At 46.2% G+C, this 14,487-nt stretch overlaps 1 protein-coding gene across 1 annotated transcript; it reads right to left on the bottom strand.

The window, feature by feature from the left end:
• Positions 1-3,159: 3,159 nt before the first annotated feature.
• On the bottom strand, positions 3,160-7,857 carry LOC112228177 (APC membrane recruitment protein 2-like). Its single transcript, XM_042309708.1, has 3 exons — positions 6,412-7,857; positions 5,597-6,273; positions 3,160-5,174 (listed from the first exon to the last, which is right to left on the bottom strand). Exons 1-3 carry the CDS (start codon positions 7,662-7,664, stop codon positions 4,297-4,299), a joined length of 2,808 nt encoding a protein of 935 aa, XP_042165642.1. The 5' UTR covers positions 7,665-7,857; the 3' UTR covers positions 3,160-4,296.
• Positions 7,858-14,487: the final 6,630 nt, after the last annotated feature.

Raw genomic sequence — 14,487 nt, 5'->3', positions numbered from 1 at the left:
GTATTGTGCCGTATTGTATAAGCATAACATGGAGTAGATTCATCTGTTTCCTGTGTAATTCTCTACAGATAATCTCATCTCCAATGTCAGGCTTTACGTCACATACATAATGCAGCTTATCACTGACATTATAAACCATCCCTCACCTTTGGTAATGTCATCCGATCAAATTGTATTTGTCACGTGCGCCGAATACAACGGGTTTAGACCTTACCGTGAAATGCTTACTTACAAGCCCTCAATCAACAATGCAGTTTTAAGAAAAATAAGAGTTGAGAAAATATTTACTATACAAACTAAAGTAAAAAAAAAAAAAGAGCAACGATAAAATAACAATAACAAGGCTATATACAGGGGGTACCGGTTCCGAGTCAATGTGTAGGGGTACAGGTTAGTCGAGGTAATTGAGGTAATATGTACATGTAGGTAGGGGTAAATGACTATGCAGAGATAATAAACAGTGAGTGGCACCAGTGTAAACAGGGGGGTCAATGCAAATAGTTCAGGTAGCCATTTGATTAGCTATTCAGCAGTCTTATGGCTTGTGGGTAGAAGTAGTTAATAAGCCTTATGGACCTAGACGCGGCGCTCCGGTAACGCTTGCCGTGTGGTAGCAGAGAGAACAGTCTATGACTAGGGTGTCTGGAGTGTTTGGCAATTTTTAGGGCCTTCCTCTGACACCGCCTGGTATAGAGGTCCTGGGTGGCAGGAAGCTTGGCCCAAGTGATGTACTGGGCTGAACGCACTACCCTCTGTAACGCTTTGCGGCTGGAGGCCGAGCAGTTGCCATACCAGACGGTGATGCAACCAGTCAGGATGCTCTCGATGGTGCAGCTGTAGGACTTTTTGAGGATCTGAGGACCTATGCCAAATCTTTTCAGTCTCCTGAGGGGGAATAGGTGTGTTCATGCCCTCTATATGACTGTCTTGGTGTGTTTGGACCATGATAGTTTGTTGGTGATATGGACACCAAGGTTACTTGAAGCTCTCAACCTGCTCTGCTACAGCCCCGTCAATGAGAACGGGGACGTACTCGGCCCTCCTTTTCCTGTAGTCCACGATAATCTCCTTGGTCTTGATCACGTTGAGGGAGAGGTTGTTGTTCTCTGACCTCCTCCCTATAGACCGTCTCATCGTTGTTGGTGATCAGTCCTACCACCGTTGTGTCGTCGGCAAACTTAATGATGGTGTTGAAGTCGTGCTTGGCCACGTAATGTCATCCAGCTGTCCTAGTGTCATGTATATATACCCGCTGGAGAAACAGACTGGAGAAACACTACAACAGAGACGCAAAATGTACTGCTCAGTGCTCATTATAATCCTAGATTTTTCATGGCCCATATGATCCACATATTCACACTTCTCTCCCTGCAGTGAAATCCATTATTATACCTCAGTAATGCTTCTATTGTCTCTGTGCCTGGCCTCTAACCACCCTGCTCCACATAGCTCTACCACTATTGACTACTCCTTCCTACCCTACACCATCCCTAGTCTATCGTTACCAGTCTGCCACCGTAGAGGTTCCATGTTCCTATCTATTTTCCTGAACGACTTACAGTTAATCCCTCCCTAGCCTCCACCATGTCCTCCTGCGTGCCTCATAAATATATAGAGCCTGGGGATATTTTTCTTTTAGCAGGGAGAAATGTTTTCACAGTCCTGATGTCTAATTCAGCATCTGATGCGGTGAAGTCCTCGTGTTTTTCCTGCGCAACGACGACTGCGCTCCTCTGCTCAGGGCCTCTGGCTTCACTTAGTGAACAGAGCTGTGTTTGTGCAGCTTGCGTCATGCTTCATCTATAAATGTCGATTACTTGCTAAACGGCCAGCCCCCCATCACCAGCCCACCCCACTTCCCCCGTGACTGAGTTGGATCAAATCAGCCCCCAAACCCTCCCCTGTGACTCAGGTTGGCTCCTTCACCCTCACTAAGGTCTGCACAGCCTGGATCCTCTTTTAATTTTACGCCCATGAAAGAGAAGTGCTTATATTATTTAGTATCACAGAGTAATACGCCAGCTATTCTGCAGTGAATCTATTATACCGTAAATCCAATCCAATCCAGTACGTATTGTGGCCCGTTCAACCGTGACGACGTAAACATCACAGCCGAAGATCGTGGTAAAGAACAGTAAGTGGTGCCGCTGAAATGGCAATAGCATTACACCCCTAGAGTGGATTTCACACGGAGTACTATAAACACACAGTATCTAAACCAAAACTATTTTATACAATACATATGGGTATACACTGTACAATGCCTGTGGTAGGCTATAAACCATATTCTTGATATGACTGTGAGTTTCTGCATGCTCCTGTAGTGTGTTCTCTCACAGCTCATTGGCCAGGCTCTACTGACATTCGTGCATTTTTTTCATTCAGGTCAGTTGGTTTGGAGCATGGTAGAATGTTGCTCTACTGAGGACCATCCCAGTCCCAGCCCATGGTCACCATCACAATGCCTACAGTATATTTTGAGGCACCGGCCCGGGGGGTTGGTTAAATGATCGGAAGACAGGAAAACGCCTCTTTCCCATGCTGTCCTCTCTTCTTCCCTCCCCTCCTCTGTTCTAATGGTGTCAGGGCTTACGTAATGCCACTGCAGTAGAGACTGTTCTCGTGTGGAACAGTTTGTCATCACGCCATTGAGCCCTACCCTGACTGCTCATATCGTCTGTCCCACGCACACGTGCGTGAATGTGCGCGCACTATCTATCCTCACGACCCACATTGACTTCCCCTTCCCTGCTTCCTATACATCCCAAGAGATATCAATCAAGTAGGTGAACCCGCACATGAAATGAAGTTACACCATTTTTTTTTCTCTCTGCTTAAGATAGGGCTAGCAAATCCCTCGGTATGTAATGTGAGAGATAGACACTGTGGGTCGAGGAGTGTGTATGCAAATCCTTATGCCATCTATAGAGATAAAGCTGACACAGGTATGTCCAACAGCTGACACTGTGGTGCTGTAATGAGAAACACTGCATCACACTGTACGTGTGTGAGCAAATCCTTATGCCTTCTACTCAGATAAAGCTGATGCAGACATTGCTGTTGTTATACGAACACTGAATCGTAGTCTCACATTACTGAAAAGAGCAGGTGCGACGTGGCTGTGTAGCATCACACTCAAAGAGAGCTATAGGATTGTTTTCAGGTGACATACAGTGTACTCACATTATTTTATTGATTAAATAAGAAACAGAACAGCATAGGTCATGTATACACACAGATATTGTCCTCATCTGAGCATGACTATGTATAAGTGGGATTAGCAAAGGGATTGCACCCCTCCGAAACTGATGCTCTCGGGATCCACTCAAACTTGACAGGGTCTGTTATACAGGCTTACCCACTGTTCCAACCTTCCACAGGGGCCACCCTATCCATAATGAACTCCATCCAGAGCACAAGTCTTTCCCAAAGTTCACAGTGTGATTGACAGTGTTACTTATGAGCAGGCAGGCAGCCGCTGTATGATTCCACACAGTGTCAAAAGAATGAATGAAGGAAAGTAGAGGAAAGGAGTCCCCTGGCTCATGTTGGCATGCATTCTGCTACATACATCCAGGGATGTTATAGGATGTTGGTGTGGGTTGTTGCATTTTCTTCAGAGGTCTGGACCCTCTCTTGGCATGACGAAGGGGGAAAAAAGGACTACAGTATCACTTATCAAAAGGAATTGCAGGAAAATAAGACAGGGTTTTTAGACAGTTCTACAAAAAAGAGGGAGTAACAAAAGATAAAAAGTATTGTAGAAAAAGTTGATTTATTTCACTCTGATAGTCTGTAGGGAAAAAAAAGCACCATAGAAAGATACTCTCTTCCATATGCGGTTGTTTCTGACCTTGGTATGCTACCATACCCGTGCATCCTTTAACAATTACATCCCAGAATACCCTTTGTTACGACCGTCCTCCTCAATCACCGTTCTACTCCAGGTTTAGACCTGCACCTTGGTTGAATGCATCTGTCATGTTGGCACAATACAAGGGAGTCACAGTCCTTCCTTTGGTTCCCAGGGGAGATGTGTTGTTGCGCTTGTGTGTTGTTGTGCTTGAGCCTCAGCCTCGATGTCTGTGTTGCTCTGGAGCTGATGGTGGTGTGCTACAGCAGAAAGACAAAAACAATGTGGGATAGAGTGCCATTTGAGAGAATCATGAAGATATTTGACTCTCCTTGTAAATATACAGTACAGGATGCAAAGGGTGTCCATGTGATCATATTAAAAGAGTGATTTTGGAGGAAAGCAGCCATTTCGGTGTTTGTGTTTGAAGCAGTCTCTTATCTTTATTTTCTATTTTGAGCGCTTGCAGCTGTGTTGGCTGTGGGTTTGTTGCCGGTCCTGCGGACAGGAACCTTGGACAAAGGTATCTTGGAGCGTGGGGGCTCCTTAGCTCCTTGGGGGACAGTGGTGTTGGACTGGACTCCCAGCTTGACAGGGATCTTGGAGTCACGCGGTATACTGCTGTAGACTGTAGGTTGGCGGAGCTGACGACTCTCCTCTGGGCTATGTTTTACATGACTGGCCTCAACTTCAGCTTCAGCAGAGGAGTTACTAATTGTGTCTTTGCTGACTCCGTGGCGTATGCTGGGGCATGGACTCCCCTCTTCCTGCCCTGGAGTAGGTGGGTCCCAGCTCCCCTCGTCGTCAGTGGACTGGGACTCACGGAGTGGCAGCTTGCCTGCCCTGCCTCCACCGCAGACAGGGATCTTACTGAGCCCCGCTACCTTCACTGGGGGTGTCTTCTTCTCTGTGGGGGGGCCCTGGGGGTCCATGTGTGCCTCATTCTGTGAAGCGAGGCCTTTCTCTTCTCTCTTGGGTGAATTGTTCCAGGCACCCCGCACATCCATGCCGTTTGGACTCGTCATGTCCTCTCCTGTATCTAGAGAGCCCTTGCGCTCACCACCCTTCACCTGACCAGAGGCAAGGGGTGTACACTGCACAGGGGCAAGGAAGAGAACAGGAGAGGGCATAGAAGGGAATGAGGCAGGGGTAGAGGGAGTCTTAGACATAGGGACTGGAGTTGGGGTAGGGACAGGGGTAGGAAACGTGGGAGTCTTAGACATTGGGACTGGAGTTGGAGTAGGGACAGGGGTAGGAAACGGGGGAGTCTTAGACATGGGGACTGGAGTTGGGGTAGGGACAGGGGTAGGAAACGGGGAGTCTTAGACATGGGGACTGGAGTTGGGGTATGGACAGGGGTAGGAAACGGGGGAGTCTTAGACTTAGGGACTGGAGTTGGGGTAGGAAACGGGGAGTCTTAGACTTAGGGACAGTTGGGGTATGGACAGGGGTAGGAAACGGGGGAGTCTTAGACATTGGGCCTGATTTTGGAGTAGGGGCAGAGGGAGCCTTTGAGTCAGCTAGAATTGGAGACAAGGTTTGGACAGGAGCAGGGCTAGTGACTGAGGCTGGCACTGGAACTGGGATATAGGGGATTTTAAATGCTGAGCTCGGGACAGCCATAGGATAAAAGGATGTTAGGGAGAGAGGTGCGTTAGTGGAATCCAGACATGGGACTGAGATCATTTTGGGGGGTGGGGCAGAGGTGAAAGTGGCTGGTGAAAGAGTGGCAGGGTTGGTTACAGAAGCTGGTTTGGCCACTGGGGCTGGGACAGAAGGTGGGGTAACTACTGGGGAAGGTTTGGATACAGGGGCAGCAGGTGGGGTAACTACTGGGGAAGGTTTGGATACAGGGGCAGGAGGTAGGGTAACTACTGGGGAAGGTCTGGATACAGGGGAAGCAGGTGGGGTAACTACTGGGGAAGGTTTGGATACAGGGGCAGCAGGTGGGGTAACTACTGGGGAAGGTCTGGATACAGGGGCAGCAGGTGGGGTAACTACTGGGGAAGGTTTGGATACAGGGGCAGGAGGTGGGGTAACTATTGGGGAAGGTTTGGATACAGGGGCAGCAGGTGGGGTAACTAATGGGGAAGGTTTGGATACAGGGACAGCAGGTGGGGTAACTACTGGGGAAGGTTTGGATACAGGGGCAGCAGGTGGGGTAACTACTGGGGAAGGTCTGGATACAGGGGCAGCAGGTGGGGTAACTACTGGGGAAGGTTTGGATACAGGGGCAGGAGGTAGGGTAACTACTGGGGAAGGTTTGGATACAGGGGCAGCAGGTTGGGTAACTACTGGGGAAGGTTTGGATACAGGGGCAAGAGGTGGGGTAACTACTGGGGAAGGTTTGGATACAGGGGCAGGAGGTGGGGTAACTACTGGGGAAGGTTTGGATACAGGGGCAGGAGGTGGGGTGACTACTGGGGAAGGTTTGGATACAGGGGCAGGGCTTGGGGTGGATTTTGTTGTTGGTGGAGGGGGTTTGTTAAAGGGGTAGGGCTTGATTTAGTGGTAGGGATAGTTATAGTTGTGGGGATAGTTGAGAATTTGGTTGTCACAATGGGGAAGGTTCAGGTTTGATCGACCAGCTGGTAGGTTCAGGTTTAGTTGTAGGGGTAAAGGTGGGGGTAGGTTTAGTGGTGGGGAAAGGCGAAAGGGTAGGTTTGGTTGTAGGGGTAAAGGTGGGGGTAGGTTTAGTGATGGGGGAAGAGGAAGGGGTAGGTTTAGAAATAGGGGTAGGTTTAGAAATAGGGGTAGGTATAGAAATAGGGGTAGGTATAGAAATAGGGGTAGGTTTAGAAATAGGGGTAGGTTTTGCTGAAAGAGTAGTTGATGAGGATTTCTCTCCAGCCACAGCTCCCTTGGTCCCAGGTCCAGTCCCGACAGTAGGGCAGGCTTTGCCCCACTCCGCCTCCACTTCAGCAGAAATGTCTCCACATCCTGTCAACGAGTCGAAGCTTATCAGAGAGGAGATGTCTGCAAGCAGCGAGCTCAGACGATCCACAGCAGGATCCAAGGGTGGTGGTTCAGTGGTGGGCAGAGGCGGCAGTACATCCTCATTAGATTCCGTGACGCTGTCTGTAGTCACTGAGGGAGCCGTCGTCTCTGATGAGCTTGAGGCTGAGCTCTCCTTCACTGTGGGGCTCTTCGATGAAACAGGGGACTCTTGTCCAGGCTCAGGCTCTGGGACATCCTGGCTGCGAGGCGCAGGTCTGGGAGTCAAAGTCATGTCTTCCTTGATGATCTCCACGCTGTTTGTACGGGACGACATGAGGAGGGGGCTCGGGGGGGTCTCGGCCTCGTCCCTGGCCTCCTTCTCTCGCTGGTTCCACGCCAGGCTGTTGAAGAGACCCTTCAGGCCCCGACGCTGGCGTACCTTTGGCTGGGACTCTGTACGGAACCTCCGGTCTGGTCCTCCTCGACGGCTGCGCCGCAACTTCATCAGGAAGCTGAGAGATTTGGCAGAGGTCATAGAGGAGATGGAGGGACGGCCAGCAGAAGGGATGGCGGGATCTCCAGCATCACCCAGGGGCTCCTCCAGGGCTTCCTCCTCCTCTCTATGACTCACCTCTGGTTCCTCCTCCTTCTCGGTCTCCTTCTCCAGCTCCTGCTCCGCTGCTGCGGACTCCGTTAATCCTTCCACTGTCTTGCTCCTGGCGATAGGTGACTTGTTGTTCCCCTCGCCTTTGCCGCGCATGGAGAAGATGCTGCCTGGCTTGCGCTTCCCAAACAGCTTGAAGGCCTTTCTGATTTTTCCAGCAGGCTGTGGGTCGCACGGAGAGAGTTCGCTACTCTCTGACTGTATATCCATTTTGAATCTCTATACTCTTCTCTGCTGTACTCCAATTTTGTGCCCTATTTTTCTCACCCAGCTATTGCTAACAGAACATGTACCTTTATTCTCTCTTACAATACACCTTCTCCTTTCTGCAGACTGGCTATGCTTCAATTGCTTGCAGTATGTTTCTCGCTCCTCTCGCTCTATCCCTCCCTCTGTCTTTCTCTCCCCACCAGGTCTTTCTCCTCTATTTCTCCCTCACACGCCCCTCCCCTCACCCTCTTTTTCTCTGGCTGCTCCTGCAGGTCTCCATGGCAACTGAGGGGCTAAGCAGCTTTCGTCAGCGATGGAGCAGAGCCAGAAGCTGTCATCATCCCACCCCAGACACAGTTCTCGCCTTTTTTACTCTCTGTTTCTCTTTTGCTGATACCCCCTCCTCTCTCCATATCACAGTCGATTTCTGTTTAGAACTCTCTGTCTCGGCCTCATGTCTCTTGTGTTGTTACATACGCACATTTGCCTGTTTTATGTTGATGTGTTTATATGGGTATGGGTTTTGGTATATGAATGTGCATGTCTTGTGTATGCATTCCTGTCTTGTTAAGCATGCCCATTTGTTTTAAGAGTGCACATCGCATGTGTTTGCCTGTAAATGCCCTGCGTGTGATGTGACCATGAGAGTAACTACATTACCATCTCCCTCCAACACTAACCCAACCACTGCCATGACCTCCCCAACAGCTTATCAAAATCAACATCAGAGTGAATGACAAACAAGCCTTTGTATTAATGACAGAAATCCAATTGAATGAAACATGGAGCCATTCCTGTCTCACATATAGTGTTTGTGTAAATGTGGAGAATTAGGATTTGAGGGGAATTTGAGAAATATGAAAGCTCTAACGTACTTATGTTAAATGTTATTGCTAAATAACACAGAGCTCTGTCTGGGCTGAGCATTGATCCCAGAGGGGATCGCTCCTTCTATATCGCCTGAAAGCAGAGATCAAATTTTCTCTCACTCTCACGCACACAAACAAATACACACACACGTCTACAAATGGAATTCATTATGCCCTCCACTCAGAGCTGGTTGCCATCTTGTCCAACCCATTTCGAAAGTGTGAATCCACTCTCTTCCATCTTTATTATCTTACCTCACTTTTGGATCATTCCTCAATTTCTATTTTTAGATCTGCCCCTCCACTCCTTTCCATCTTTCCAATCTTCTACTTAATGTCATACTCAACTGGCGGACCGCCATCCGGATCGGGACCCAGAACGGGTTCAATATGGACCCCGGGTCCCGACACACAGGTTTTTAACTTACTGCTGCTGAGAGTTGTAATAGTACAATGTACAAGGTCCAATTTCTAAATTTTGTAGTGCATTGTCAGTTTTCCTCTTCTTATGTCATTCACTGATAGACCGTAGAGAGAGATTTTTTTGTCCAAACAATCTAGTTGATCAACTACAGTCCATCATTACTTTGAGACATGAAGGTTAGTCAATAAGGAACATTTCAAGAATGTTGAAAGTTTCTTCAAGTGCAGTCGCAAAAACCATCAAGCACTATGATGAAACTGGCTCTCATGACGACCGCCACGGGAAAGGAAGACCCAGAGTTACCTCTGCTGCAGAGGATTATTTCATTAGAGTTACCAGCTTCAGAAATTGCAGCCCAAATAAATGCTTCACAGAGTTCAAGTAACAGACACATCTCAACATCAACTGTTCAGAGGAGACTGTGTGAATCAGGCCTTCATGGTCAAATTGCTGCAGAGAAACCACTAATAAAGGACACCAATAAGAAGAAGAGACTTACTTGGGCCAAGAAACACGAGCAATGGACATTAGACCGGTGGAAATCTGTCCTTTGGTCTGATGAGTCCAAATGGGGGGATTTTTGGTTCCAACCGCCATGTCTTTGTGAGACGCAGAACAGGTGAAAGAATGATCTCTGCATGTGTGGTTCCCACTGTGAAGCATGGAGGAGGAGGTGTGATGGTGTGATGGTGCTTTGCTGGTGACACTGTCAGTGATTTATTTAGAATTCCAGGCACACTTAACCAGCATGGCTACCACAGCATTCTGCAGCGATACGCCATCCCAGCTGGTTTGTACTTAGTGGGACAATCATTTGTTTTTCAACATGACAATGAGCCAATACACCTCCAGGCTGTGTAAGGGCTATTTGACCAAGGAGAGTGATGGAGTGCTGCATCAGATGACTTGGCTTCCACAATCACCCGACCTCAACCCAATTGAGATGGTTTGGGATGAGTTGGACTGCAGACTGAAGGAAAAGCAGCCAACATGTGCTCAGCATATGTGGGAACTCCTTCTAGACTGTTGGAAAAGCATTCCAGGTGAAGCTGGTTGAAAGAATGCCAAGAGTTTGCAAAGCTGTCATCAAGGCAAAGGAACTTTGAAGAATCTCAAATATAACATATATTTTGATTTGTTTAACACTTTTTCGGTTACTACATGATTCCATATGTGTTATTTCATAGTTTTGATGTTTTCATCTATTATTCTACAATGTAGAAAATAGTAAAAAATAAAGAAAAACCCTTGAATGAGTAGGTGTGTCCAAACTTTTGACTAGTACTGTAGTTCTCTATTCGGCAGTGGGCTATACTCGGCCTTGTCTCAGGGTAGTAGGTTGGTGGTTGAAGATATCCCTCTAGTGGTGTGGGGGCTGTGCTTTGGAAAAGTGGGTGGGTTTATATCCTGCCTGGTTGGCCCTGTCTGGGGGTATCGTCGGACGCAGCCACAGTGTCTCCCGACCCCTCCTGTCTCAGCCTCCAGTAATTTTGCTGCAATAGTTTGTGTCGGGGCTAGGGTCCGTCTGTTATATCTGCAGTATTTCTCCTGTCTTATCCGGTGTCCTTGTCCCGGACATGCTGTTTCGACTCTCTCTCTCTACCGCACCTGCTGTCTCTAACTCTAAATGATTGGCTATGAAAAGCCAACTGACATTTACTCGTGAGGTGCTGACCTGTTGCACCCTCTACAACCACTGTGATGATTATTATTATTTGACCCTGCTGGTCATCTATGAACGTTTGAACATCTTGGCCATGTACTGTTATAATCTCCACCCGGCACAGCCAGAAGAGGACTGGCCACTCCTCAGTACCTGGTTCCTCTCTAGGTTTCTTCCTAGGTTCCTGCCTTTCTAGGGAATTTTTCCTAGCCACCGTGCTTCTACATCTGCATTGCTTGCTGTTTGGGGTTTTAGACTGTGTTTCTGTAAAGCACTTTGTGACATCGGCTGATGTAAAAAGAGCTTTATAAATACATTTGATTGATTGATTCTCTCTCCTCTTTTCCACTTGTAACGATTTTCGTTGGTGGAAGGAGAGGAAGACCAAAGTGCAGCGTGGTACATATCCATAATCCTTTTAATTCAGAATGAATACACGAACAAAACGATAAACAAACAGTTCTGACAGGTGCAATAAACACTAACCAGAAAATAACTACCCACAAATCATAGTGGGAAAACAGGCTACCTAAGTATGGTTCTCAATCAGAGACAACGATCAACAGCTGCCTCTGATTGGGAACCATACCAGGCCAAACACAGAAATACAAAACCTAGAACAAAAACCTAGAATGCCCACCCCAACTCACGCCCTGACCAAACTAAAACAGAGACATAAAAAAGGAACTAAGGTCAGGACGTGACACCGCTAACATTGAAATAAAACAAAGTCTGTATTCAGACTTGAAGTACTACTTTTACCAGAACACTTTAGGGTGAACAGCATGACAAAAAAAGAAGCACACAGTTACAGAGCACCAGCCACCCACTGATATACAGAGAGATACATACAGTGGGGCAAAAAAGTATTTAGTCAGCAACCAATTGTGCAAGTTCTCCCACTTAAAAATATGAGAGAGGCCTGTAATGTTCACCATAGGTACACTTCAACTATGACAGACAAAATGAGAAAAACAATCCAGAAAATCACATTGTAGGATTTTTAATGAATTTATTTGCAAATTATGGTGGAAAATAAGTATTTGGTCACCTACAAGCAAGCAAGATTTCTGGCTCTCACAGACCTGTAACTTCTTCTTTAAGAGGCTCCTCTGTCCTCCACTCGTTACCTGTATTAATGGCACCTGTTTGAACTTGTTATCAGTATAAAAGACACCTGACAGCCTACCATCAGTAACACACTACGCCGCCAGGGACTCAAATCCTGCAGTGCCAGACGTGTCCCCCTGCTTAAGCCAGTACATGTCCAGGCCCGTCTGAAGTTTGCTAGAGAGCATTTGGATGATCCAGAAGAAGATTGGGAGAATGTCATATGGTCAGATGAAACCAAAATATAACTTTTTGGTTAAAAACTCAACTCGTCGTGTTTGGAGGACAAAGAATGCTCAGTTGCATCCAAAGAACACCATACCTACTGTGAAGCATGAGGGTGGAAACATCATACTTTGGGGCTGTTTTTCTGCAAAGGGACCAGGACGACTGATCCGTGTAAAGGAAAGAATGAATGGGGCCATGTATCGTGAGATTTTGAGTGAAAAACTCCTTCCATCAGCAAGGGCATTGAATATGAAATGTGGCTGGGTCTTTCAGCATGACAATGATCCCAAACACACCGCCCGGGCAATGAAGGAGTGGCTTCGTAAGAAGCATTTCAAGGTCCTGGAGTGGCCTAGCCAGTCTCCAGATCTCAACCCCATAGAAAATCTTTGAAGGGAGTTGAAAGTCCGTGTTGCCCAGCAACAGCCCCAAAACATCACTGCTCTAGAGGAGATCTGCATGGAGGAATGGGTCAAAATACCAGCAACAGTGTGTGAAAACCTTGTGAAGACTTACAGAAAACGTTTGGCCTCTGTCATTGCCAACAAAGGGTATATAACAAAGTATTGAGATAAACTTTTGTTATTGACCAAATACTTATTTTCCACCTTAATTTGCAAATAAATACATTAAAAATCCTACAATGTGATTTTCTGGATTTTATTTTCTCATTTTGTCTGTCATAGTTGAAGTGTACCTATGATATAAATGACAGGCCTCTCTCATCTTTTTAAGTGGGAGAACTTGCACAATTGTTGGCTGACTAAATACTTTTTTTGCCCCACTGTACATATGATAACATATATTACCCCCAAAGCAGCAGTTACAGTAAATACTCACAAGCTTGTTTCATTTATACGCCGCCACCCAGAGGGCTAAAGCACATAGTCAGTAATCTGAATACAAGGACCACTTGTGTTTGAAATCGTATTTAGAAAATCTAATTATGGGATGACACTAAGCTCTCTCTGTCTCTGCCTCACCCTTCACCCTTTAGAAACATTATCCCAGAGACAAGGGATGTTGGTTGACACTGGCAGGTCACATTATGGCTCTGGGCAACTTCTGGGAAAGGTGTCAAACACATGTCATGTTGAGGTAATTTATCAGGGCCTAACACAGTGCAAAATCTAAATCATGAGTTCTGTCTCACACACTCTTGTTTGTTTAAGAGCATGTCTGCTTGTCGTGTGTGTGTGTGTGTGTGTGTGTGTATTCCTGGGTAGGGGAGTTGATTTGAGTTTTACAATTAATTTAATGGGAAGCTCTGGGAAGGAGTCCATCTTTACATAACCATGTAGTCATTACTGTGTGTGTGTGTGTGTGTGTGTGTGTGTGTGTGTGTGTGTGTGTGTGTGTGTGTGTGTGTGTGTGTGTGTGTGTGTGTGTGTGTGTGTGTGTGTGTGTGTGTGTGTGTGTGTGTGTGTGTGTGTATTTCGAATCAGATCTGAGGGGTTAGCATAGCGTGTCTTTGTATCTGCACTCCTTTTTGTACAGGTAGCCTGTTAATCAATTGTGTTGACTTTGTTAATCTGCTATATTTTCATGGTCGCTGGCTGATTTAAATAAGATTTAATTGGGTCATGGAGGCTACTAACTAGTCTGTGGGTGCCTTTGTGTTTTCAATAGCACTACTGCCCTCTGCTGGAGGTAGGAGCATTTGATTTTGACAAATCAGTCAAGAGGGAGTGAAGAGAAAAAGCGGAGGTGAGGGGAGTCAACAACAGCAGATGATTTACAGTTCAGTTGGGTTGAGATTTAGATATGTCATAAGGAGAGAGCCACATTTCACCTCCTAGCACTGTGATACTATCTGAGCAGTTGATGGAGCTGATCTGGGCTTGGGGCAACTCATCCAATGAATTCAAATATCAATATCTCATCTCAGTCTGAGCAAGGTTGTAGGGTTTGACCATTTGACATCGGGGCAAACATGTGACAAATTCAAATCTTATATAAATAGACCTCAGAATGAATAAACATGTGCATATTCAAAACAAGAAACAGCCCCTGCAGGCCTATCTGAAAAACTGAAAAACAGCTTCTATCTCAAGGCCATCAGACTGTTAAACAGCCACCACTAACATTGAGTGGCTGCTGCCAACACACTGAATGGGAATTGATGGGAAATTATGTAAAATATATCACTAGCTACTTTAAACGATGCTACCTAATATAATGTTTACATACCCTACATTATTCATCTCATATGTATACGTATATACTGTACTCTATATCATCTACTGCATCTTTATGTAATACATGTATCACTAGCCACTTTAACTATGCCACTTTGTTTACATACTCATCTCATATGTATATACTGTACTCGATACTATCTACTGTATCTTGCCTATGCCGCTCTGTACCATCACTCATTCATATATCTTTATGTACATATTCTTTATCCCCCTACACTTGTGTGTATAAGACAGTAGTTTTGGAATTGTTAGTTAGATTACTTGTTGGTTATTACTGCATTGTCGGAACTAGAAGCACAAGCATTTTGCTACACTCGCATTAACATCA

This window comes from Oncorhynchus tshawytscha, linkage group LG30 (genome assembly GCF_018296145.1).
Source record: "Oncorhynchus tshawytscha isolate Ot180627B linkage group LG30, Otsh_v2.0, whole genome shotgun sequence".
NCBI lineage: Eukaryota > Metazoa > Chordata > Actinopteri > Salmoniformes > Salmonidae > Oncorhynchus > Oncorhynchus tshawytscha.
Note: the sequence above shows the minus strand (reverse complement) of the source record. Positions and strands in the feature narration are given on the sequence as shown.

Bases quoted from the DNA above. Each gene is read 5' to 3' on its own strand.
- LOC112228177 (XM_042309708.1), bottom strand. From the start codon at position 7,664: ATGGATATACAGTCAGAGAGTAGCGAACTCTCTCCGTGCGACCCACAG. The intron at 6,274-6,411 runs GTGACAACCAAA...AACCTTCCCCAG, and splicing joins AAACCTGAACCTTCCCCATT to TAGTCACCCCACCTCCTGCC. The intron at 5,175-5,596 runs GTAACCAACCCT...CCCATGTCTAAG, and splicing joins CAGTGGCCAAACCAGCTTCT to ACTCCCCGTTTCCTACCCCT.